We start from the raw sequence: 20,721 nt of genomic DNA on the forward strand, positions 1-20,721 counted from the left end.
CTTTGGATGTCAGCGGAGAATGGACAGACTGCTTTGAGCTGACAGGAAGACAAAAGCAACTCTACAGTCACCAGATCTCAGTTTAATAGAGCACCTTTGGGATGTGCTGGTGAGCTGCGTGGTGCTGTCATGTTAATATGGACTTAAATCTCTGGGCAATGTTTCCAGCACCTTGTTCTTCAGCTTGACCCTAAAGGTCAGAGTAAAAACTTTGTATTACCCACAGTGTTTTTTGGATCATCTTCACAACAATATATTGGGCCTTGGCGGACATGAGTACCTAGGTGGGCTAAACATTTGACCAAGGTCAAAGTTGATCTTGAGCGCTAACACTACTCAACACTATTGAGTAATATATCATATGATGGGGCACAGAGAGAGCTTATTTTTTCAATATGACGCTCTACAAGGTGACGGCACAGCAGGCTGACATCACCATAAAACATCATAAAACATCAAAGTTTAGTATTTATTTACAACAAAACAAACCGGTATACACAACACACTTTGATTCAGCAGCATAAATACAGACTCTATAAACGGCAGGACTTTGTAGTAAAAGCCAGGCTGCATGCCTACTTCTGAATAGGGATCCTCAGCTTCCTGAGTGCTGGTCATAAACATGCTCTTTTTGTGATCCTATTGTATCACACAGTTTGCCATTTTACACCTGATTTAACACAGTGGGATATTTCTTAATTGTTTTATCTTTTATTTTTAAAGTTTGTAGAGTGGTGTCCAATTCAGATCTATTTCACTATCCACGAATCTAACCTGTAAAGTGAACTGCTGTGACCCATGTTTCCACTCCATACCAGCAGGAGATATAAACTTGAAGTATTTTAGCAGAAGTTGTCGGAGCTATCTTTTGCTGACGCTGTCCATATTACCACAGTGTTTTCAGTGTCCTCGCTCAGCTGTCAGAATCACAGAAATGTCTGTTTTTGCTCTCACTTCACTGCCGATCATCGTGTAGGTGCTCTTTCTTTGGTCCATTTATGATAACCTGTCTCAAACCGGAGGCGCGCTTGATTTTAACCATGCGGTCGGAAACACGTCACCTCTGCGTGAAGCCTCGTTCAAACCTGCTGTAGTCACAGACAAAAAGTGCATAAAGTTGACTTAGAGGGATCTGTTAAAGAGAGTGAGGTATATTTTAAATAATAAATGGGGGGAATATTCCCGTTACGTTTGCGATGCGATTTATGGATTCTGGATGTGAAACCGCCTGAAAGTTGACATTAAACATGTTGGCTCTCTGCTGTTTCAGGATGTGATGCATTATGAACAGTTAAAGGCAGGAGTCATACAGCATAACCTGCTGGTGGACAACCTTATCTATAAGGTAAGTTATATTGTCTCTGTGCTCATCAATAATCTGTAACGTTACGTCATTCTGAGATCATTTGAATTTCAAAACGTCCTCTCCGACAGGATGTGAAGCTCACCGCCAGTAATGACGACTACTACTTTGTGTTTGAAGATTTCCTCTATCAGGTAGGCTCTCCTCTCAGTTTACTTACCACACCAGGAGTTGTGTTTCAAAAAATGTTGTGACCTGAGCTCAAATATTAATGAAGTGCTTGCTTGGAACTTGTTACTGTTTAGCATTTCAGCATAGTTAAAACTTTGTATCTGTTGACATTAGAGCTGCACGATTTTGCATAAAATGAGAATCACGATTTTTTTGGCTTAGAATTGAGATCACGATTCTCTCACGATTTTCTTTTCCAATATAAATATTTATTGCGCTTATTAACTGCACATCAACTTCGTAACAGTTGAGACTGAACATAAAAACAATAAATAAACATAAAAACAACAAATGTCTCACGTTTTGTGGTTGCCGCAAAATGTTGTACTGCTTGAAATTCCATCTCCACCGTTGCTCGACACTGTGTGTATAGAGCAGGTAGTGCAACAATAGAAAAATAGTTGCGGGACGGCACTGTGTAGCGTTTGTCTAGGGTGTTGATCATTTTCCTAAATCCCTCGTTTTGCACAGTGTTGATGGGAGCCATATCTTTGGTCAGGTGATAAGTAATAGCCTCCGTAATTTCTTTGTGCCTGCGGGAGTTCGACGGGTATAGGGAAGCGCTGTATAAGGTTCCCGTTATTGATGTTTGGGTGGTTGACCGGGACGGATTTTCTCCTGTCACTTTCTCGTCATCCCTGACGTGCTCTCCGTTGTTTTTTCCCTGCTAATTTTAGCATCACACGGCACAGCTTCTGTATCACGTGGTATAAGGCTCCGCCCTTGTCATTTGTTGAGCAGGAAGAGTGAGCGCTTGTTTTCATGCAGATTACGTCCCAGATCAAAATGCGGTACAATCGTCGTCATCTTTTTTTTTTTTTTTTTTTAAATCGTTGTCATTTGGAAATGAGATCGCACATAAGTATGAATCGAGATCGCGATTTTCTAACGATTAATCGTGCAGCCCTAGTTGACATGTTTCTAACTTCTATCAACAGAGTTAAAGGCTTGAAACCTGCCCGTGGCCTCCCTTATCAATTTGTTACACTTATTTTGTTGTACAGTTCAGTTGTTTACACTGTTGCAGATTAAACAAAGTCATTGTTGTGTCTTCCATATTCCTGTGAGATAAGAGCTTCTACGTCACCCAGAAACCGATTGCCCCAAACATTAAAAGTTGTTTTAGCTAATTGTCACTTAATAGCAACGCTCATCTTTATTTGCCTTACTTGTTCAGCCCAGATGCGGATACGACCTTGTATTAATAGCTTCACTGGCACTCACTGCTCGGTTTCCCTTTAGTGCTCAGCTGATAAACACTTGCATGTACTGGGCAACCGGTTTATTCAGCGACTGTTTGCCCATCATGCTCCCTAATGCTAAACCAATGAACACATAGGTACATGAACAAAGCTACAGTATTCTTGTCAATGTTGACTAATGTTAAACTCACTAGGCACTGAAATAATCCACGTATTGTTGCTCTTGAGCAGCTACGTAAGCAGAAATTACTTCTTGAGAACACGCAAGTTTAGAGTTTTCAAGAAATGTTATGCCATATTATAAAAAAAGCCACACAATGAAACACTGTCAGTCTTGGATTAGTCTGCCCAGAGACTGGAACTGAACATTATTGAAGCAGTGTGGCATCATCTCGACAGAGAACAGAACGAAAGGCAGAATCTTCCAAAGAAGAGCTTTCAATGTCCTTCAAGATGGCTGGAGAACTATTCCTGTAGACTACTTTGTCACAGTCCGGCAGTGGCAGACTGTATGGATTGACGAAAAGGCTCGCAGACTCCAAGGAACAGGGAACAAAACTTGAATGTTAAGAAAAAGCAAGCCGTTTAATAAGGCAGGTAACAAAGGTACAAACAAAGGGCAAACTGAAGCAAAGCTAACATTAACCTAAACTGGGTGAACTAAAAATAAGCATGAAAAAACCCTCAACATGAAACTTGGCCTGGATGCAACAACACCTGAAACATGGAACCATGACGTGAACAACAGACAACCTGACCCCCAAACAAAGGAGGACTTAAGTACACAGAGAGATAATGAAGGGATGGGGAACAGGTGGGAACACAGATGGGACAAATCAAACCTAATGAGACAAGGGGAAGCAAAACTAGATGCACTGCACATAGGACAGGGACCTTCACAATAAAACAGGAAACAGCATGGAACTCAGACAGGGCAACACAAACTTGACAACATACAACACGCGGCATGAAACATAAATGGTGAGGGAAACTTAGATACAGGGGTAGAAAACACAAGGAATCTAATAAACAAATGAACTTAGCTAACCTAATGAACTTAAACATAAACATCAAAATAAACTAAACTAAAAATGTCACGGTGACATACTTAAACAACAAGAAAGCTCAGAGTTCAAGCTGTGTTGAAGAATAAAGGTGGTCATACCAAACTCTGTTTTTCCTTCATATACAGTATTTCCATGTATATTTGAAGGTTCAGTAAATCAGTGCAACTATTTCCCTTTTCCATTGTAAGATATAAAGAAGTGAGGGTTGTCTCGAGACATTTGCACAGAACTTTATATGTCTGGAAAAATCCACATCAGGTCTTTTGGATAAACATATATTCACGTGACATTGTTAAAGTCATTAAATCGACATTTAATACAAAAATGTAACTGTCTTGATTTGAGTTTGGATGTTTTTTTATGCTTCGGTCAAAGACTTTCCACCACAGCACTGTTCTAATCATACAATGTGACTGCATTGATAAGACTGCTTTATTGTCTGTGTGTAGAAATGGTGAGGGTATGAAAGCTGATTATATAGAAGTCTCAAAAACTCATATCATCTAATGTGATAGACTTGGCATTAGAGGGTTAAAGATGGCTAAAATGCATTTGAATTAGACCTGAGAAGTAGTCCCACAGTGACATCCCATCAAATAATCTCAAAGGTCAAGCAAACCACGATTTGCTGCAGTCCTCATCCGCCTTCAGTCTTAAGTTAATTGTACGAATTTCTGGTTTCATCTTTTCTCTAGAGATTATTTTTCCGCGCTGATGTAATTCAGCTTAAGTGGCTAGAGGAAATGAAATTTGTTCGCAGAAATATACAGAAGTTGGACTGTAATGGAAAGATCTCTCACTCATACGGTCCTTTTGTGAAACAAGCAGCCACTTAAGGCTCAGTAACTGCCTGCTTCAGTACATCCTGAAACCCTGACCGCAGATGTTCTGCTTTAATAGATTTCTTACCCAAGAGGAATCAGGGCCACTCAAGGCCATCACCAGCACAGAGCAGATAAGAGTATTAACTGCTGTCTGTTTTATCCCCGGTTGTCAGGCGGGGATACTGTTACATATTAGGAACATATCCTATATACATCCCTCATGAAATTTAAGCATTGCAAACCTTAAATCCACTATCTGATACCATAATTTTTAATCAGTTCATGAAAATGTGCCTGACTCCGTGTGTTTGTCTTCCCAGGTGTTGTTGTGTTTCTCCCGTGACACAGCCGTCCTGGAGCACTTCAAATACAACAGTGCCACACCTCCCAAGTCATACATCCAAGGTGAGATTATTAGCTAAGGACAAATATACACAGTTACGCATCTCTTCATGGCACGAGGCCAGAGGAATGCCCCTTCACACGTATAACATGGGTTCTCATACACCGATGACTTTGCATGTTAGCTGTGTTTATTTCTTTGAACCTGACCTAAGACGAGTGTGGGATGCAGAGGGGTGAGCATGTCTGTATGGTCAGGAGTCTGTATTTTCCAGGTCATTTGAATAAATGCCATTATTGAAAAACAAATCAAAACACTGTTAAATGTATTTTCACTAAAATCCTGGTGATTTTATTTTCAAGAATGTCAAAATCTCTTTGGTAGCTGCTACAATTTTTTATTTCCATGATAAGCCTTGCATGTGGTTAAAATGACTAAAAGATTAGAAGCTAATGTCATTGCTTGTCTGTCTCACAGGGAAGGTGGGAGATGAGGAGTGTGCTGTTGTTTATCCTCCCAACGGTGAGCTTTAATATTATTTCACATGTTCTGGTAGTGTTATTTCTCTGTTCAGCAATATTTTATGTAACGGGCCAGATATCTATTGAGGGAGTGATTAACTATAAGAATAAAAAATGAATAACTGAATTCAACATATACCTGTGGTAAAGATAACAGCAAGAATTACAAGTGAAAATATGATATAATGTTACAAAATGTACTTGTAATAATATGCTAAACAACCCAGCCATACCTAAATGTATTTTATTACAGTGAGTCACTACCTCACTGCAGACTCAGCTCATCTACATGTTGAATTAGAGAAAAGTAAGATGGCTTTGCTAATGGGGTTAACTTTCCTATAGCTACCACTCTGCAACTGGTTGCAGAATACACAGTTTTACCTAGCAACCAGTGGTTGTCATGGTTCATAATCGGTCTCTAGGCCTGCATTCAGCCAATGAAATTCTTTTCACTGCCAGCAGCCACTCACAAATAGCTATTGAATACACACGTTTTTCCCTAGTGTCCAGTAGTTGCCACATGGTTGCCAACTGGTCTCTTGGCCTCCCTGTGATTGAGACCTAAGCCGATTATGTTAAGCACTACAACATGGATCCACTATTTCCAGCGTATTCCTCCATGATATTTTTTACAAACTGAGTACAGTGGTCCCTCGTTTATCGTGGGAGTTATGTTCCAAAAATAACCCGCGATAGGTGAAATCCGTGAAGTAGCCAACTTTTTTTTAAAAATTATTATAGATGTTTTAAGGCTGTAAAACCCCCCACTAGACACTTTATACACTTTTCCTCAAACAGGCATGTATTTTCACTTTTCTCTCTTGTTTAAACACTCAAAGTTCAAACCTTCTTAGAAAAATATGTCTTATAAAGAATGAAACCAAACACACCCGCGGTTGCCTTTGATGGTGCAAAATGATTCGTCGACATTGTTGTGTTTGTTGGGGAGAAAACTTACAAACATACAGTACAACACTTCAGAGTCACACTGCTAGAGATCGAAGATTTATTTAAATTTGACAAGCTGAACGCATTCTGTACTGGACAGGAGACACGGCATGAGATTGATTCACAATGGTCTACAGCCAATCAGGACGCAGAACACAATGCGCTGTACTACAAAAAAAAAGCATGCAAAATTGCACCAAAACAAATCTGCGAAACAGCGAGACCGCGAATGGTGAACCACGTTATAGAGAGAGACCACTGTAGTGTGTTTAGGAGTTTACCAGTAATGTGTTCATCAGTTTTTGTGTTTTTTTTACTGTTTGTGTTATTAGGAACTGAAGTGAAATACAAAGTACTTTTGGATGTTTAAACTTCCTTATATACTTTGTCAGTGTTCTACATTCTGGCAACGGTGTGTACTCTTATTTAGTATGGCAGCTAGGCTCACATTGCCCTGATCTCTAACCTATAAATCCATGAAAATAAAGACGATTGGCGCCATTTGTTTATCAAACCATCTCTATATAGTTTAATATTATCGTCACCGAATGCTTTTCTTCACGTTAGATTGAAAGTCTTATATCTTATATCATCACAGGCGGAATGGGGACAGAAGCACAGCATTTACACAATTATTTACACATTCAGACAAAAAAAGTTTACCTGGAGTCTAAAGTCAATATGGCTTGTCATGCTGAAAACGTAACTGATGTTTATGTGTAAGAAATTTACTGACTTGCATATCTTTTTTGAACAGGTGTGATTCCTTTTCATGGCTTTTCAATGTATGGTGAGTATGTTTGTGATTATGAGCGGCACTCTTGCTGCTTTTTCCAGAAGTGAGACAGTATAAGCAGGATGTGACAGGGAGTGTGTATTTGAATTTCTCCCACAGTTGCGCCTTTGTGTTTCTTGTACAATGAGCCTTCCAAACTGTACAACGTATTCAGGGAAATGTACATCCGATACTTCTTCAGACTGCACTCCATTTCCTCCCACCCCTCGGTAAGATTTTGTGTTTGCTAAAAGTCAACATCCAAACGGTCTCTTCTTCTGTCTTCATGCGTGTACTTGATGTGGTTTCTCGTGTGCTCCTGCAGGGTATACTGTCTTTGTGCCTGCAGTTCGAGCGGCTGCTTCAGACCCACCTGCCGCAGCTCTTCTACCACCTGCGACAGATTGGGGTGCAGCCGTGAGTAGCACACTCCACACTGTGGTCCAGTGTATCTCACCAGGAACATGCGGCTAGCGATGCTATAATTGGCTTAGAATAACTTCCTGTCCAATCAATCCCCGCTGTATCCAGTCCAAAACCAGTTTAAAAGTGTGCTTGGGATCATTGTCCCATTGGTTAGTTTTAACGATCTAGTGGTTGCCTGTCCTCTTCATTCCACTTTGTGCAATATACCAGTACCGCTAGCAGCAGAACAGCCCCAAAGCATTGTGTTACCACCACGTTTGACAGTTGCTGCAGTCTTCTCACCTTTACTCTTTCAAACATACTTCTTGTCAAACATACATCTTGTTGTGGCTAATTGTTTGTGTAGCTCAGGGGGTAGAGCAGATCATGTGCTAGTTGGTGGTTTGATCCCTGGCTGCTAGTGTCTGCATGCCAAATATCCTTGGGCAATATCCACAAATCATCCATCGGAGTGTGAATGTTAGATGCACTTATGCAGAAAAAGCTTTGAAAAAAGTGCTTGTGTGAATGGGTGAATAAGGCAAGTTTTTTAAAGTGCTTTGAGAAAGAGTAGAAAAGCACTATATAAGAACCAGTCCGTTTACTAAATAGCTCAATCTTTGTCTTGTCTGAGCATAACATTTTTCTCCAGAAGGCAACTGACTTGTCCAGCTGCAAATTTCAATCAAGTTTGAAGCTTCTTTTTTATGGTGTTATTTTTGTGCCACTATTCTGAGCGCACGTAAAAAAAATTTGAGCGCACGTAAAAAAAAAAAAAATTTGCAGGTGCAAGTGTTGTATTTTGAGGAGAAATTTATTTTGAGCAAAGAAAAGTTACATTTGAGTGAACAAAATTCATTGCTGCTTGCAAAAAATGTATTTCAGTGTTTGCTATTATTCACACACACACAATAGCAGCCCCTCTCGCTCAGGTTTTGCATTTGCGCTCGCTCGCAATGTGTTGCTTGCGTTCTCAACATTTCTGCCTGTGCGCGTTCAACTCTTTCTGTACACCGTTATATTTGTGCCACAAAACCAGCCAATTCCAGACTTGGATGCAAAAAAATCTGATTGGCTGTTTTGGTCTCCAATCAGCTCGAAATTACAAAATGCAGTATCCCAGAATGCATTTTGTCCAGAAAAACTCAAACGAGGCAGTGGCGGAGGAACACAGAGTGGCGGAATTTGAAATATTACTCTGTCTGGGTCACAAAATAAACTTTTAAGATATTTTCATGCGAGAATGGTGCTGTGTAAACTTCAAATATCTGCTCGATTAATCAAGACATCACATATTTGCAGTATTTGCCATACTTTTTTGGTGGGTACCAAAAGTCCTCGAGGAGATAAAACTGGCCACACTGTGGATAGGAATACTGGTGTGCCAGCATTTTCCAGTTCATGGCAGGCTTGACCTTTGGTGGTTCTTGGGTTGTTCCTGAACATCCTGACCAATTTCTTCATCTGAGGATTACACTTTTAGTCTTCTTCCAGACCCACATCAGAAAAACTTGTTTGAACTGATGATCTTGGAATCTGCAGTTGTTTAGAAATCCAACAGACTTTTGCAAATTGTGTAAATCTACCATTGTCTTTCTTGGATCTCCATAGAGTTATTGTACTTACCCAATGTTCTGAGTATTGGTCAATCCAATGAGTGCTGTCCAATAAATCCTTTTGATATTGCAAAGAGAAACTACCAGTTGTAGTCAGTCAAGATTACTAATGAGAAGTTAACAGACCTTGTGAAGTTAAGATACTCTTGAACCTTAAGCACCACTTATGAAAAGTGAGTGTATGAAGTATATATTTAAGCCAATATCTGTACTATTGACCCTGTGAGAATTAGAGTGCATCCAGTTCTTGTTTTTTTAAGTCGTTAAAGATGTATACTGTACAATCACCTTGGAAAAGGAATAATGTAAAGAAATCCTTAAAATCCCCAAATTAACATGACATTCACGCTCGCAATGATTGTATTTAAACTTCATGCATTCAGTCTTAGTTGCTTTATGAAGTATGACAACTGGCATTAAAAGATGGAGCATCACATTTAATTTTCCCCACTTAGCCTGAAAAGCTCGAGGTATTGTTGTCACCATGCCGGCTGGTTGGGTCGGCACTGGGCGATGTGAACATGATAGTATAAGACTGAAACAACATAGGATTTTCAAATGAAGTGGATCTACTAAAAATCTCAGGTAAGTTCAAATGTCTATGACATTGATCTTGAAATCAAGGTCAGAGGTCAAGTTGAATGAAAATCTTGCATGTTGCATGTTTAAGGTATGCAGCTAAAATACTAGTAATGCATCTTTTCATTTTATGACCACCCAGCAAAAATGGCTTCAAAAAAGGGTTTCATTTACAAACAACCCAGCACTTTAGGATGGAAAAAAGGAGTCTGAGATTTGGCTGTGCTGGCCCACAGAATATCTAATCTGTGCAAATTTAAACACAGGATCTAAAAAGCTTTTTAAGGTTTATTATGACAATGTTGGTTTAGTAGATTTACCAAATGGAGGGTGAATGGGTGGATGGATGATTTTCTCTATACATTCAGATAAGGACAAACAGTTACAATTAAGGACGAAACCAAATCACAATGCTATCATGCTACTGAAACGTTAACACATGGCTCTGGTGTAACACAACCATACATGTGAGTGATGAAATATCTATTTAGACCTCATGGTAATTACATATAAGGTTAAACAGTCTTCTTAACGTAAAGGATCTTTGTTCTCAGCCTGGTGGTGAGGAGGTAAAAGCCTACCAGGCCAAAGGGGTGGAGTCATAAACACTCCTGGGTATTTCCAACAGATTGACAGGATATGATGTATACTGGTGTGGGGAAGTTGGAAAGGGGTTTTAACAGTATATGTAATGACTTTTCTGATTAGTCACTCCAGGCACTTGGGTTTCAGTGTTATTTCCATGGCAATATAACATAAAAAAAACTATAATTATTACCATCACAAAAAGTGACAGTGGTTTTTATTTATTATGATTTTAGTATTTATTATTCCTCGTTCTTACGTAGACATTTCCCTTTGAATTGATATAGTAAATAAAGTCACTAAGGCTCATATGCACCTCATTAACCTCTACAGAAACCTGGTAATTGTCTTCTAGAGCTTGTACTTCCATGAGATTTGTGCCATCTACAGATTGTACTGCCAGGAGGCTGAGTGGTAGCTCTGGCGGCCACCGGTTTTTTGGTTGGTTTTTTTTTTGGTCTAGTATTCTTGTCTGTTCCTGTTTAGGCCATCAACATTCGATGTTTGCCTATTCGTATGGTATAAAGACTTATAGTTATCAGCTACTCCCATCTAGTGTTGAATTACTGGAATTACAGTCTTAGTACTGATTCAGGGATCCTTTAAAAACCACTTACGATTAGTATGGTACAAGATGCTGGTATTTTACCCTGAGTTGCTTGCTAATTTGACACATTTGCACAACTGTAGCCATAAAATCAGTTTACAAACAGATGTTTTTGTCTCTAGGTTGCGTCTAGCCTTTAAGTGGATGGTACGGGCCTTTTCTGGCTACCTTTCCACCGATCAGCTGCTTCTTCTTTGGGATCGAATCCTTGGATATGATTCACTGGAGGTAGTTGCAGGTAAACAACTGTAACATGCTTGTCTTGTCTTTTTTTTATTGTAATGCCCTCCATGCTTGAGTCTGATTAGTTCTTCCTATCCAACTCCCATCCTTCTATTCCAGTTCTAGCAGCTGCTGTGTTTGCTTTCCGGGCCGAGAACCTGATGGAAGTGACGTCGCTGGCTTCAGCCGAGGTACACGTGTCTGTTATATTTGACTTGTACTTGTGTGTGTGCATTTGAAACTTTTGACTTCAGTCCCTCTCCCTGTCCTCCTCACATACTCCTGGAAGGCTGTAAATAGCCTCTGATGATCATTCAGTACCAGTAACCCAGTCATCTGAATGCAGATGTCTGTAAAAATCCCGACACTTAAGAACCCTCACCCTCTTACCCCGCCCTGTGCACAGCACACCAACTTCTTCATCCAAATCCCAGCAGCACTTAAAAGGAGATTTTGTCATTAATTTCAATTATTGCTGGAGGTCTTGTAACAAAAGATCAGCTGCAGAATCATCATCACAGCTTCGAATTAGTCAAATAAACAGCTAAAAGATGAAGAAGTGCAGCCTGCGGTGACTCCTGCACTGTCGCTCGTGTTACACTAAATGCAGGTCTTTAGCATGTTTGTACTGTACGCTCCGTCCGCTCCCGAAACCAGGAGCAGACCATACAGTGACTCCCCTCCCTCCAACCACCCTCCCTCCAAGGGGTGAGGCTGGGGTTAAACTATAATATGATGCATGAGACCGGCACTATTTGCTTGCTCATTTACCACCTGCCCCAGTAGAGACAAGATATCATAACACACTGCTCCTTATATTATATATTTAGAACCTTGGGGCCTGCATTGAAATGGTAAACCTTCTCTCTAAACATGATATGCTCCCTAAATTTAATCTCTCACTGACTCTCAAAAGGACAGGGTGGGGAACGGTGTACTCTTAAGCAAGGATTGTCGGTTCCCAAGGATCCTGCGTCATCATTATTATGCGTGTCGGATCTGTGTGGTTGCATTTTCTTGTCTGTTGAGAAGTGGGGCGGGGGAGAGGGTGTGCTTCACACAGGTGAGATGGGGAATGAGGTCAGAATTCTTATTTGTGTTTTCTTTGACAAACTCACTGCAGGCTGTCCTCGCTGACCTTTCAACTCTGAAGGTCATGCCGCTCATCCAGGTCTTTCTGTTTGCCACGGCCATGTGAGGAACGCTGACACGGCAGCACGGGCCGTGTTACGCGCATACCATCACCGGGAGGGATAAAGTGCCACTTAGCTACTACGCCACACCCACACCGACATGATTAACGGTCCGATTAACAGACGGTTCAATTCCACACTGCATCTCGCACCGCATCCCAAGGAGAAAGTCGAAGCCACCTTTAGCACATATGCACCCTAAACTGTAAATATCGTGTTATGAGATGCTGTACAGTATATAAGCGTAGACTACAAACTAGTAAAAGGCTAAGCTGGCCTCCTTAAGCCATATGCTCTGCAGGGAAGAAGACACGCACACACTCGCAGGCAGCAGCGGTTGGATCAGCTCATTAGTAGACGTGTTGCACGAAGCAGCGATTGTATTGCGAGAGAGAATAACAGTAACGTCTCCAAGCTTGGCTAATGAAACGTTAATTTGCGCATGCAATTTATTCCGCTCTGTGGCTCCTTCTTGTTACGACGCTATTAAATAATGCCGATGCAGATGAACGAGGAGACCGGGACGCCCCCAGTCTGCACCAGCATGTTGAAAGAAAGCCACAAACTGAATTACGCTGTTGCTCATATATACAGTAATTAGAAGCTGCTGCGTACGTACATGGTTTATTGTATAAGGAAGGAAATGCAAATCACTGCACCCTTAAGAGACGTTTAGCGCCCTCAGTGCCAGTATTTAATTTACACCATTGTCTGTGCTTTATTATTGTATTTAAATTTTAAATAATGTATTTAATTCCTGAATGTATTCAATTATTTATGCAGTTTTTTTTCTTAATTCAGTCAAATCCATTTTTGTCTGTACTTGGGTCAAAGTATTCTCTGCCAGTCAGTGTCAAGATCGTGTTTTTGGTGTTTTTTCTGCACCAGTTTTCAAATAAAATCTAATTTTGGTGAGTTTCTTCCTCTGTGATCCTGTAAAGTCGTGAATTATGTCGACCTCTGTGGGGTTCCTGCTTCTTTGGGACCAGTTATTTGGACATGCCGTACTGTAATCTGGACTCTCACCATAAGTCATTTGCAGAGAGGGCAGAATGGGAAAGTGACCAGGAAGCAGCACCGAGGGACCCGGTTGCTCTCCCTCCTCCTACATGCGGCATCTGCTCCATTTCTCCTTGGTCGCTGGCTACTCTCCTCCCCTCTCCCTCCCTCCGCGGGCTCGTATCGAATTATGCTGTTCTTCTCTTTCGTCTCCTGCTCTCCGCTGCATCTGCCACCTGTTTACTAGGACTCCCACGGCTCACTCTTTTATCAGCCGTTACACCTCCTTTGGCCTCCCGCAAGTCTGTTACTCTTGACGAGCATCACCTGCTGCTGTAGCTCGCTCACGCAGCAGTTCCTCCTGGTGGCTGAAGTGTTTCATTGCAGGGCGGCGTGCCTTGTGTCTGTCAGCACCGAGGCTGGCCGCCGCTGAAAGATTTCTCGTTGAGAGCCGTATCAAGTACAGTGGGCTTAATAAGTGTTTGGACAGCAGCATGAATTGGCTCTGTGCTCTTGTTACTGCTGATATGAAATGACTCAACATTTATGGGGTTAGAGTTTTAGGCCATGGCCGCAATAACAGCCTACCTTACATTCCACTGTGCTAGACCGCTTGGATTACAATTCCATACAATAAAAATCTTATTTATAAGCCTGATGGAAGGTAAAATGCATGTCACAGTTTTCTGACAACAAAGAGAGGAATGAGCGTAAAATCAACCAGCAATGAAAGAGTATGATATGCAGAAGCATGTCATTCTGAGTAAATATGGAAATAGTATACTGGGAAAAATAACATGGAATAATAAAGGTCTAATCTTTTGTTACGATCCATCTTTTGCAACAGATAAATTTTTTTTTATGAGTGCTTTTGTTGCGCTCACTTTCACCAGCCAGGTTTTTGGGTGAAAATACTCGTGAATAAGACGGGGTTTTGTTCTCAGCATATCAATACCCATACATCTCCAAAAACGATTGACGCTCCCCAGGAGTGGCCGGCCAGCCAGAACACAGAACGGCATCTAAAGAACTGCAGGCCTCGCTTGCCTCAGTTAAGTTCAGAGGTCATGATTCATCAATAAGAAAGAGACTGGGCAAAAATGGCATCCGTGGGAGAGAATCAAGGGGGAAACCACTGCTGACCACAAAGGCTCATCTCACATTTACCAAAAAACATCTTGATGATCTCAGAGACTTTTGGGGAAATATTCTGTGGACTGATGAGACAAAAGTTAAACTTTTAGAAAGTCTGGGTCCTGTTACATCTAGCACAGAACTAGCTCAGCATTTCATTAAAAGAACATAACACCCTAACAGTTAAACATGGTGGTAATGTGATGGTCTAGACCTGCTTTGTTGCTTCATGTCAGCTTGTAGTTCTTACTGCCAAGTTTAAGGGTAATTACTTTTTCACACAAAGCTGGGTAGGTTTGGATCATTTTCCTTTAATAAATAGGATCATCATCAGGTATTTTTCTTTGTATGATATTAAAATATGTTTGATGATCTGAATCATATAAATGTGACAAATATGAGAAAAAAACCCCAAATACTTTATACCAGTGCGTTTTCTAAAATTGAACCTTTACTTGTTCATCTTAAACTCTTGCATGGGATTATTAGGGTGCTTTCATATACTCTCTGTGGGAAAAGTACATTAAAAAGCAAATACAAACTCAACTTAAATCAACTTTTGGTTGGTTCACGTTGGTCAATAGAGTGTCTCCAGTCAATAAAGATGAATAAATGAAATGCTTCTGTTACAATATTTAGTTTTGCTTCTGTTACAATATTTAGTTTTGCAGTACATTTTTGTGGATATGAATGTAGAAATGCCCGAAACAGAAGTAGCAGCCACTTTCCTCTCAGTAAAGCACCGAGTTTACTCGTAATAAACCCAGTATAATCCCTTAACGTCGCTTTGTTTCCCGCGCTAAACATCCTCAAAACAGACAAAAAAAAGATGCCATGGGAGGCATCCAATCAGATTCTGCCATGTTGGGACAGCGCAACCAATGAGAGCGCTCAGCACGGAGGAAAACTTGGCTGTGCCTGGTGAACAATGAGGCGGGCATCACCGAAACGAGAAAAACCCCAAAGTTTCTTTGGAGGGCTCCTCCGTGGCCACCCTTAAACTGCCCGAGGGAGTGAGTAAAGAGCGGGTACCTCTGCGTGTAACATCGGGGTGGTGCAACCGGGTGGCGGTGCTCGCCTTGGCTCGACAAGCTTCGCTGAATTTCCCTAAAAACAAAAACAAATCCCTCCCGTGGTGACCTGCACGCGGCAGTGGTTGGGGCAAATTAACCCCCCCCCCAGTCGTTGCTTCCTCTCCCGGCACTCCTCTCTCTCCCTCCTCCTCCCCCGGCTCCTGATGTCAAACCATTTTGCATACCGACTTCCGCCCCGCTCGGCTTCCCTTCCTACTGGTCTGCATCAGCCGGCGAGCAGCTGATATGACTGGAGGGGGATACAGTATCGCGCCGAGCCATGAGAAGCTGACTTAAAAACTTCATTTGGAAAGTAGGCGGATGTCGTGTGCGACAGATACCGGTCGGAGAAGGACTAAGGGACAGGAAACGGAGCAAGAAGAGGCGCATATATATTTATATTTACATCTAATATTTTTACTTGATGCAGTGGGATTTGCTGCTTTCGTGTGAAGAGGCGGACCTACGAGACACTGCGAGTTCAATATGCTGAGGCTGTCCCCGGTGTTTGTATACTATACGTGGAAGTACAGAGACTATTTTCTTCCAACTCACTGCTCCACGTAAGGATTTAACAGAGCACTTGGCATTAACTGTAGCTCCCGGATATCCTCGGCTGCTACCATTTTTTGAGTCTGGTTTTGTTTTGGATAGGGAATTCCTACACATAGGCTGCATGTGCTTCCCTCTAATACACAACCTGGTCGTGTTTGGTAGCTAACACATATACATACATAAATATATATTTTTGAATGCATAGATTTGGATATGGGGTTGTCATTTGTCCTGCCTCCCAGCAGACACCCCTCTGAAACAGCCAGTAAAGCCATTAGAGGCTATTAAAGTGATTTCTTTTTTTTTTTCTTTTTTAAAAGAAGGGCTTCTTTCAGGGTAGTTTGGCGAACAATGAACTATTATTTCGTGGGCTTTTTCCACGCTCCTGTGAGGTTTTGTGCCGGCAGTCAGTGACTGGCTCCTGTTTTTAGCTGTTAGTCCACTGCAGGATTATTATTATTATTGTTATCTTTTGAAGTTCAGGTGCCTTTTTTGTCGTGACACCACATATTTTCCGCTTTAAAAAAAAGACTAGATTTTTATTTTTACTGTTTTTTTTTTAATCGTTGGCTGTGTTCACCAGTCTGTCCTTTTTTTTCCTGGGGTATTCCCCCCACCACCACCTGTGATTTAAATCTCCATCTACACTGTCAGTCCCACGGATTACTAGATTTTCACCTCATTTCCACAATGAGTTACATCCACAGGGTAGTGAATGTATTGCTACGTGGACTCGTCATCTATGCGGTACTCGGCTTGGAGTGCTCTTACTCGAATGATCTACCCAGCCGCTCGTCTGATGCTCAAAACGTAGCCACCACAGGTAAGCGCAGTCCATGTCGGACACAAGTGCCTCTAATTTATTTACGCATGTACAGTGTTACCCCCCACACTCACCCCTCCCCTCCCTCTGTCTCCCTTTGGGAAAGCCGAGGAATGCCCTGCGCAGCAGCCTAATGGAAGTGATGCATCTTATGTCGACTGTCACCTCTCCGTCTCTTTCTCTGTTTCTCTTTTTTGAATTCCTCTCCTTTCTGTTAATTTCTGAGGAATGCGTGACATGACAGGAATGCTGGCTGCACTCACATCCGTGCCATCAAGGCTGCTGTGATGACATGACAGGTGCCCTTATGGTGTTATAATGCACAGCATAGCTCTATAATGCTGTGTGTTTTGAGCCGGGTTGATCATTTCCAGAAGGCCACAGGTGACTAAACCCTCCCCAGCTAAACTGTACTGTTGACATAACCTTATTAGAGCAGGATTTCCATCAATTTGCATCCAGGCAATATTTTGAACCAGGCCCTTTTTTATACACCACACTGTCCTGAACTGACAGCATTATAAAAAAGCCTTGTACTATTTCCTTCTCTGTTTGTTAGAGTTACCTTGACACAAGGACTGAAAGGGATGCTGAAGCTAATTAGCAGCACCTGGCCTTCTTTTAGGGCCTTTATAGTCGAGTTTAAAACGATACACCGGTTGGTTTGACTGCATACCTGTGTAATGACATAACTGTTTGTTTCTGGAGGCACTTGACATACAGGTAAATATATATGTATATAGGTGTTTGCTGTTTGAGCAAATATACATTTCAGTGTTATGTAACCGACCTCACTGAATCTGAAGCCTCATGTTGAAGAGCAAATTAGTAAGCTACAGTGTAAGATATTTAGTGGTGGTTAGTGTTGGATTACTAAGGGGGTGGATCACTTCTTTTATTGTTCTTTGTGTAGTGCTTTCACTGGGGAACCCCTTGGAACCTAATAATTATGTAAGTGACAATGATCTGAGTGCAGTATTATACTGAAGGCATCTGGTGACTTATACCTGGATAAGTTCATATAGATACTTTCATTGTGGTGTCCTTGCTAATGTATTGGGATATCCCAGCATAAATTGTTTATGGCTGTGTGCTGATCCTTGACCGTTTGTGGTAAGTCTCTGTTAACTGAACTGAGCATTTAAAGGAGTATTTTAACATTTTCAGAAGACTCCTTTTTCACTCTCTTGAGTGGGACCTGTTGCCAGGCAGTCGGAGGAATGTCCAGGAATAGTTGGGAGCCTTTACCGTCCACTTTTGTACACATTTAATCAAGGAAGATATAATTATGTCAGGATTATGTCACCGTTGGACTGACTCAGTTTGTTTGTTTCCATTATGCAGGCTTCATGTGAAGCTATGTGCTAACAGGCGGCTGGCTGACAGATGAGAGTGGGATAACTGTTTCCTCCTAATTTTCTGCAGAAAAATTCCCCCACACATGCATTCAGATAAAAGACAAATTTAAGCAGATATTTCGTTATCTGGTTAAGTGAACAAGCTCAGGCATGTATTAATGGTTTGATTAACAATCAACCAAGTCAGTCTAGACCAAAACAAAATATCTGACAAAAGTATATTTGTTGGGAAACCTCTGGAGCATGTATATGGTCAGGGCAATCAAAGTTAATCGATGTTTTGTCACTTTGACTATCTTCAGACTTCTTAAGCCTGCTCAAATGAGCTTTGTCATCAGAACTCTAACAAGTTATGCACCCTACTGGTAACACAAAACAATTCAAATCAAAATGCTCTTTACGGGAATTCGCTTTGAAAAGACTGTTTATTCCCACTTTCCTAAGCTATGAGTTGACAGTCAATAGGCTGACAAACAGGAATCAACCTTAATCCTAACTCTTGGCAAAAAATATACAGGAATTTCCACAAATGTCCAACTATTCCTTAAACTTAGTCTGGTAACGTGAGCGTCCAAAGGTATGAACAACAGATTTGACTGAAAAATAAACTCAGTCATATCTCTCTTGAAGTTTTGCAGTCCTGTCGCTGTTAACTACATGGCATTAACTTGTCCACCACTGTAACTCTACATCGTAAACTATAATTTTGGTATGCTACTGTTCAGCAGTTTGTTTAACTGCTTGTAGTAAAAATAGTATAAAAAGGTATAATGCTGGCTAACTAACCCAGCAGTAACATTTTCTTAAAGTTAGCTAAAAGTCATAAACTAATAATCAGATCAGAGAAGCTAAGGCTACTGAGGTTTTGCAGATATGTGACCATTAACCACGAGATGCTATCTTATCCACAATTTTGAAAGTGTGGCAATCATGATGACAAGTGAACAAGGCCCCAGTCATACAGGTATAACCTTCTAAAATGAAAATGGGTACTTCCCAACCAGTTGGTACATGGTTGCTTGCAGTCATTATGAAATTGACTTCTAAAGCCTTAGTGGTGCAGCCCTAGAAACTATTTAGTGACCCCTAGCAACCATGGTTGCTAGGGAAAAATATGTATTTCTCGACTGGTTGGAGAAAATCTCCTTGGGATTGCTTCAGTCCTTAGCAGATGGTTGTAAATTCTAGGATGGAAGATGGTGACACGTCTGCAAACGCTTGCTAGCTATTACTTGAGCGATAGTGAAACTATGTGACAAGTTGGAAATGGACTGGTTGCCTTCGAAGTAAAAGTTACACCTTTTTGAAATAGGTTGACTGCAGCGCTGGGGCACAACTTATATTCATTTTCAAGTTTTTCTACCGCTTGATTAGAAGTTAGCAAGCATTGCAGGCAAGCTGGAGTCTTCCATGTTAACTAAGGGAGTGATTGCAAAAGTCTGCTAGCAACCAAAGCAATCACAAAGAGGTTTTTGATGCAACACCCTCTTTGTTGATGTCCCCCAGCAACAGGTAGCAACTTCCAGGAACCACTCAACAACCATTATCCATGTGACGGCCCACGAGAAACTTTAATACAAAGAATCCAAACAAGGTCTATTTACAGGGAAATTACAGGATTGTACCATTTCAGAGATGGGGGTTAGGATTCTTGCCCTGCATATCTGATAATCCTTTACCAAATACCAAAACGTATCATTTTACAGCTAATATTTGATGTTTCGTTACGCGTTGTAGCCTTAAACTCCACCCTAGTTTAGTTATATTCCTCACTTGCATCTTCTGACATACCCTCACAGGTAGATTTTAAAGTGGAAAGTTGTTTCTGAGGCAAATGTTAGCATTAATTGTTATTACAATTCTTTAATCGCATGAAGCTTAATTTCAAATGTTAGTTTTTGGGCTTTGACTTTTTGCACTTAGGGGCGTTTGCACAAACTCAAAATGAGCTCTGTGCTATGTTAACAGAACACTGCTAGGCGCTTCAATTGAAAACACACAAAAAGCCTCATAAATAAAGGCAAATAGACTAATTTATATCTTTATTTCATCTGGTGCATCCGTGCATGTCTGTAAAACCTCCTGAAGGTATTAAACCTTGCCCCAGACAGCTGTTAAGCATTCATGACTGTTTACAAGTGTCAAGCTGCTCCCGAAAAATCAACCAGGGGTTTTACAGTATATTGATTAATAAAGCAAAAGCACAGAGGTCCTGTTCCACAACAGCATGACAGTGTAAATACGAACCAAGGGATGATATCAGCTCTCTCTTCCCATGAACAAGAAAACTAATGAATATAGAGACGGTGGTGACAGGAAACAAAACCACACTGCTAACCATTTCCCACTCAGTAC

At 41.1% G+C, this 20,721-nt stretch overlaps 2 protein-coding genes across 2 annotated transcripts in view; both read left to right on the top strand.

The window, feature by feature from the left end:
* Nucleotides 1-13,339, top strand: part of tbc1d19 (TBC1 domain family, member 19) — a 29,181-nt gene extending 15,842 nt beyond the window's left edge. The window contains exons 12-21 of the mRNA XM_084924089.1: nt 1,271-1,345; nt 1,435-1,497; nt 4,948-5,032; nt 5,448-5,492; nt 7,200-7,232; nt 7,338-7,447; nt 7,543-7,634; nt 11,132-11,247; nt 11,352-11,422; nt 12,355-13,339. Coding sequence (XP_084780215.1) covers nt 1,271-1,345; nt 1,435-1,497; nt 4,948-5,032; nt 5,448-5,492; nt 7,200-7,232; nt 7,338-7,447; nt 7,543-7,634; nt 11,132-11,247; nt 11,352-11,422; nt 12,355-12,429 — 765 coding nt within the window. The 3' untranslated portion in view covers nt 12,430-13,339. The remainder of the gene's footprint in view (nt 1-1,270; nt 1,346-1,434; nt 1,498-4,947; nt 5,033-5,447; nt 5,493-7,199; nt 7,233-7,337; nt 7,448-7,542; nt 7,635-11,131; nt 11,248-11,351; nt 11,423-12,354) is intronic.
* Nucleotides 13,340-13,442: 103 nt separating this feature from the next.
* The window catches only part of stim2b (stromal interaction molecule 2b), a 59,417-nt gene continuing 52,138 nt past the window's right edge, over nt 13,443-20,721 (top strand). Inside the window, exon 1 of the mRNA XM_084924088.1 lies at nt 13,443-17,008. Within this exon, the coding sequence (XP_084780214.1) occupies nt 16,876-17,008 (133 nt within the window). The 5' untranslated portion in view covers nt 13,443-16,875. The remainder of the gene's footprint in view (nt 17,009-20,721) is intronic.

This window comes from Perissodus microlepis, chromosome 3 (genome assembly GCF_051167445.1).
Source record: "Perissodus microlepis isolate ML-2025 ecotype Zambia chromosome 3, ASM5116744v1, whole genome shotgun sequence".
In the NCBI taxonomy this organism is placed as follows: Eukaryota; Metazoa; Chordata; class Actinopteri; order Cichliformes; family Cichlidae; genus Perissodus; species Perissodus microlepis.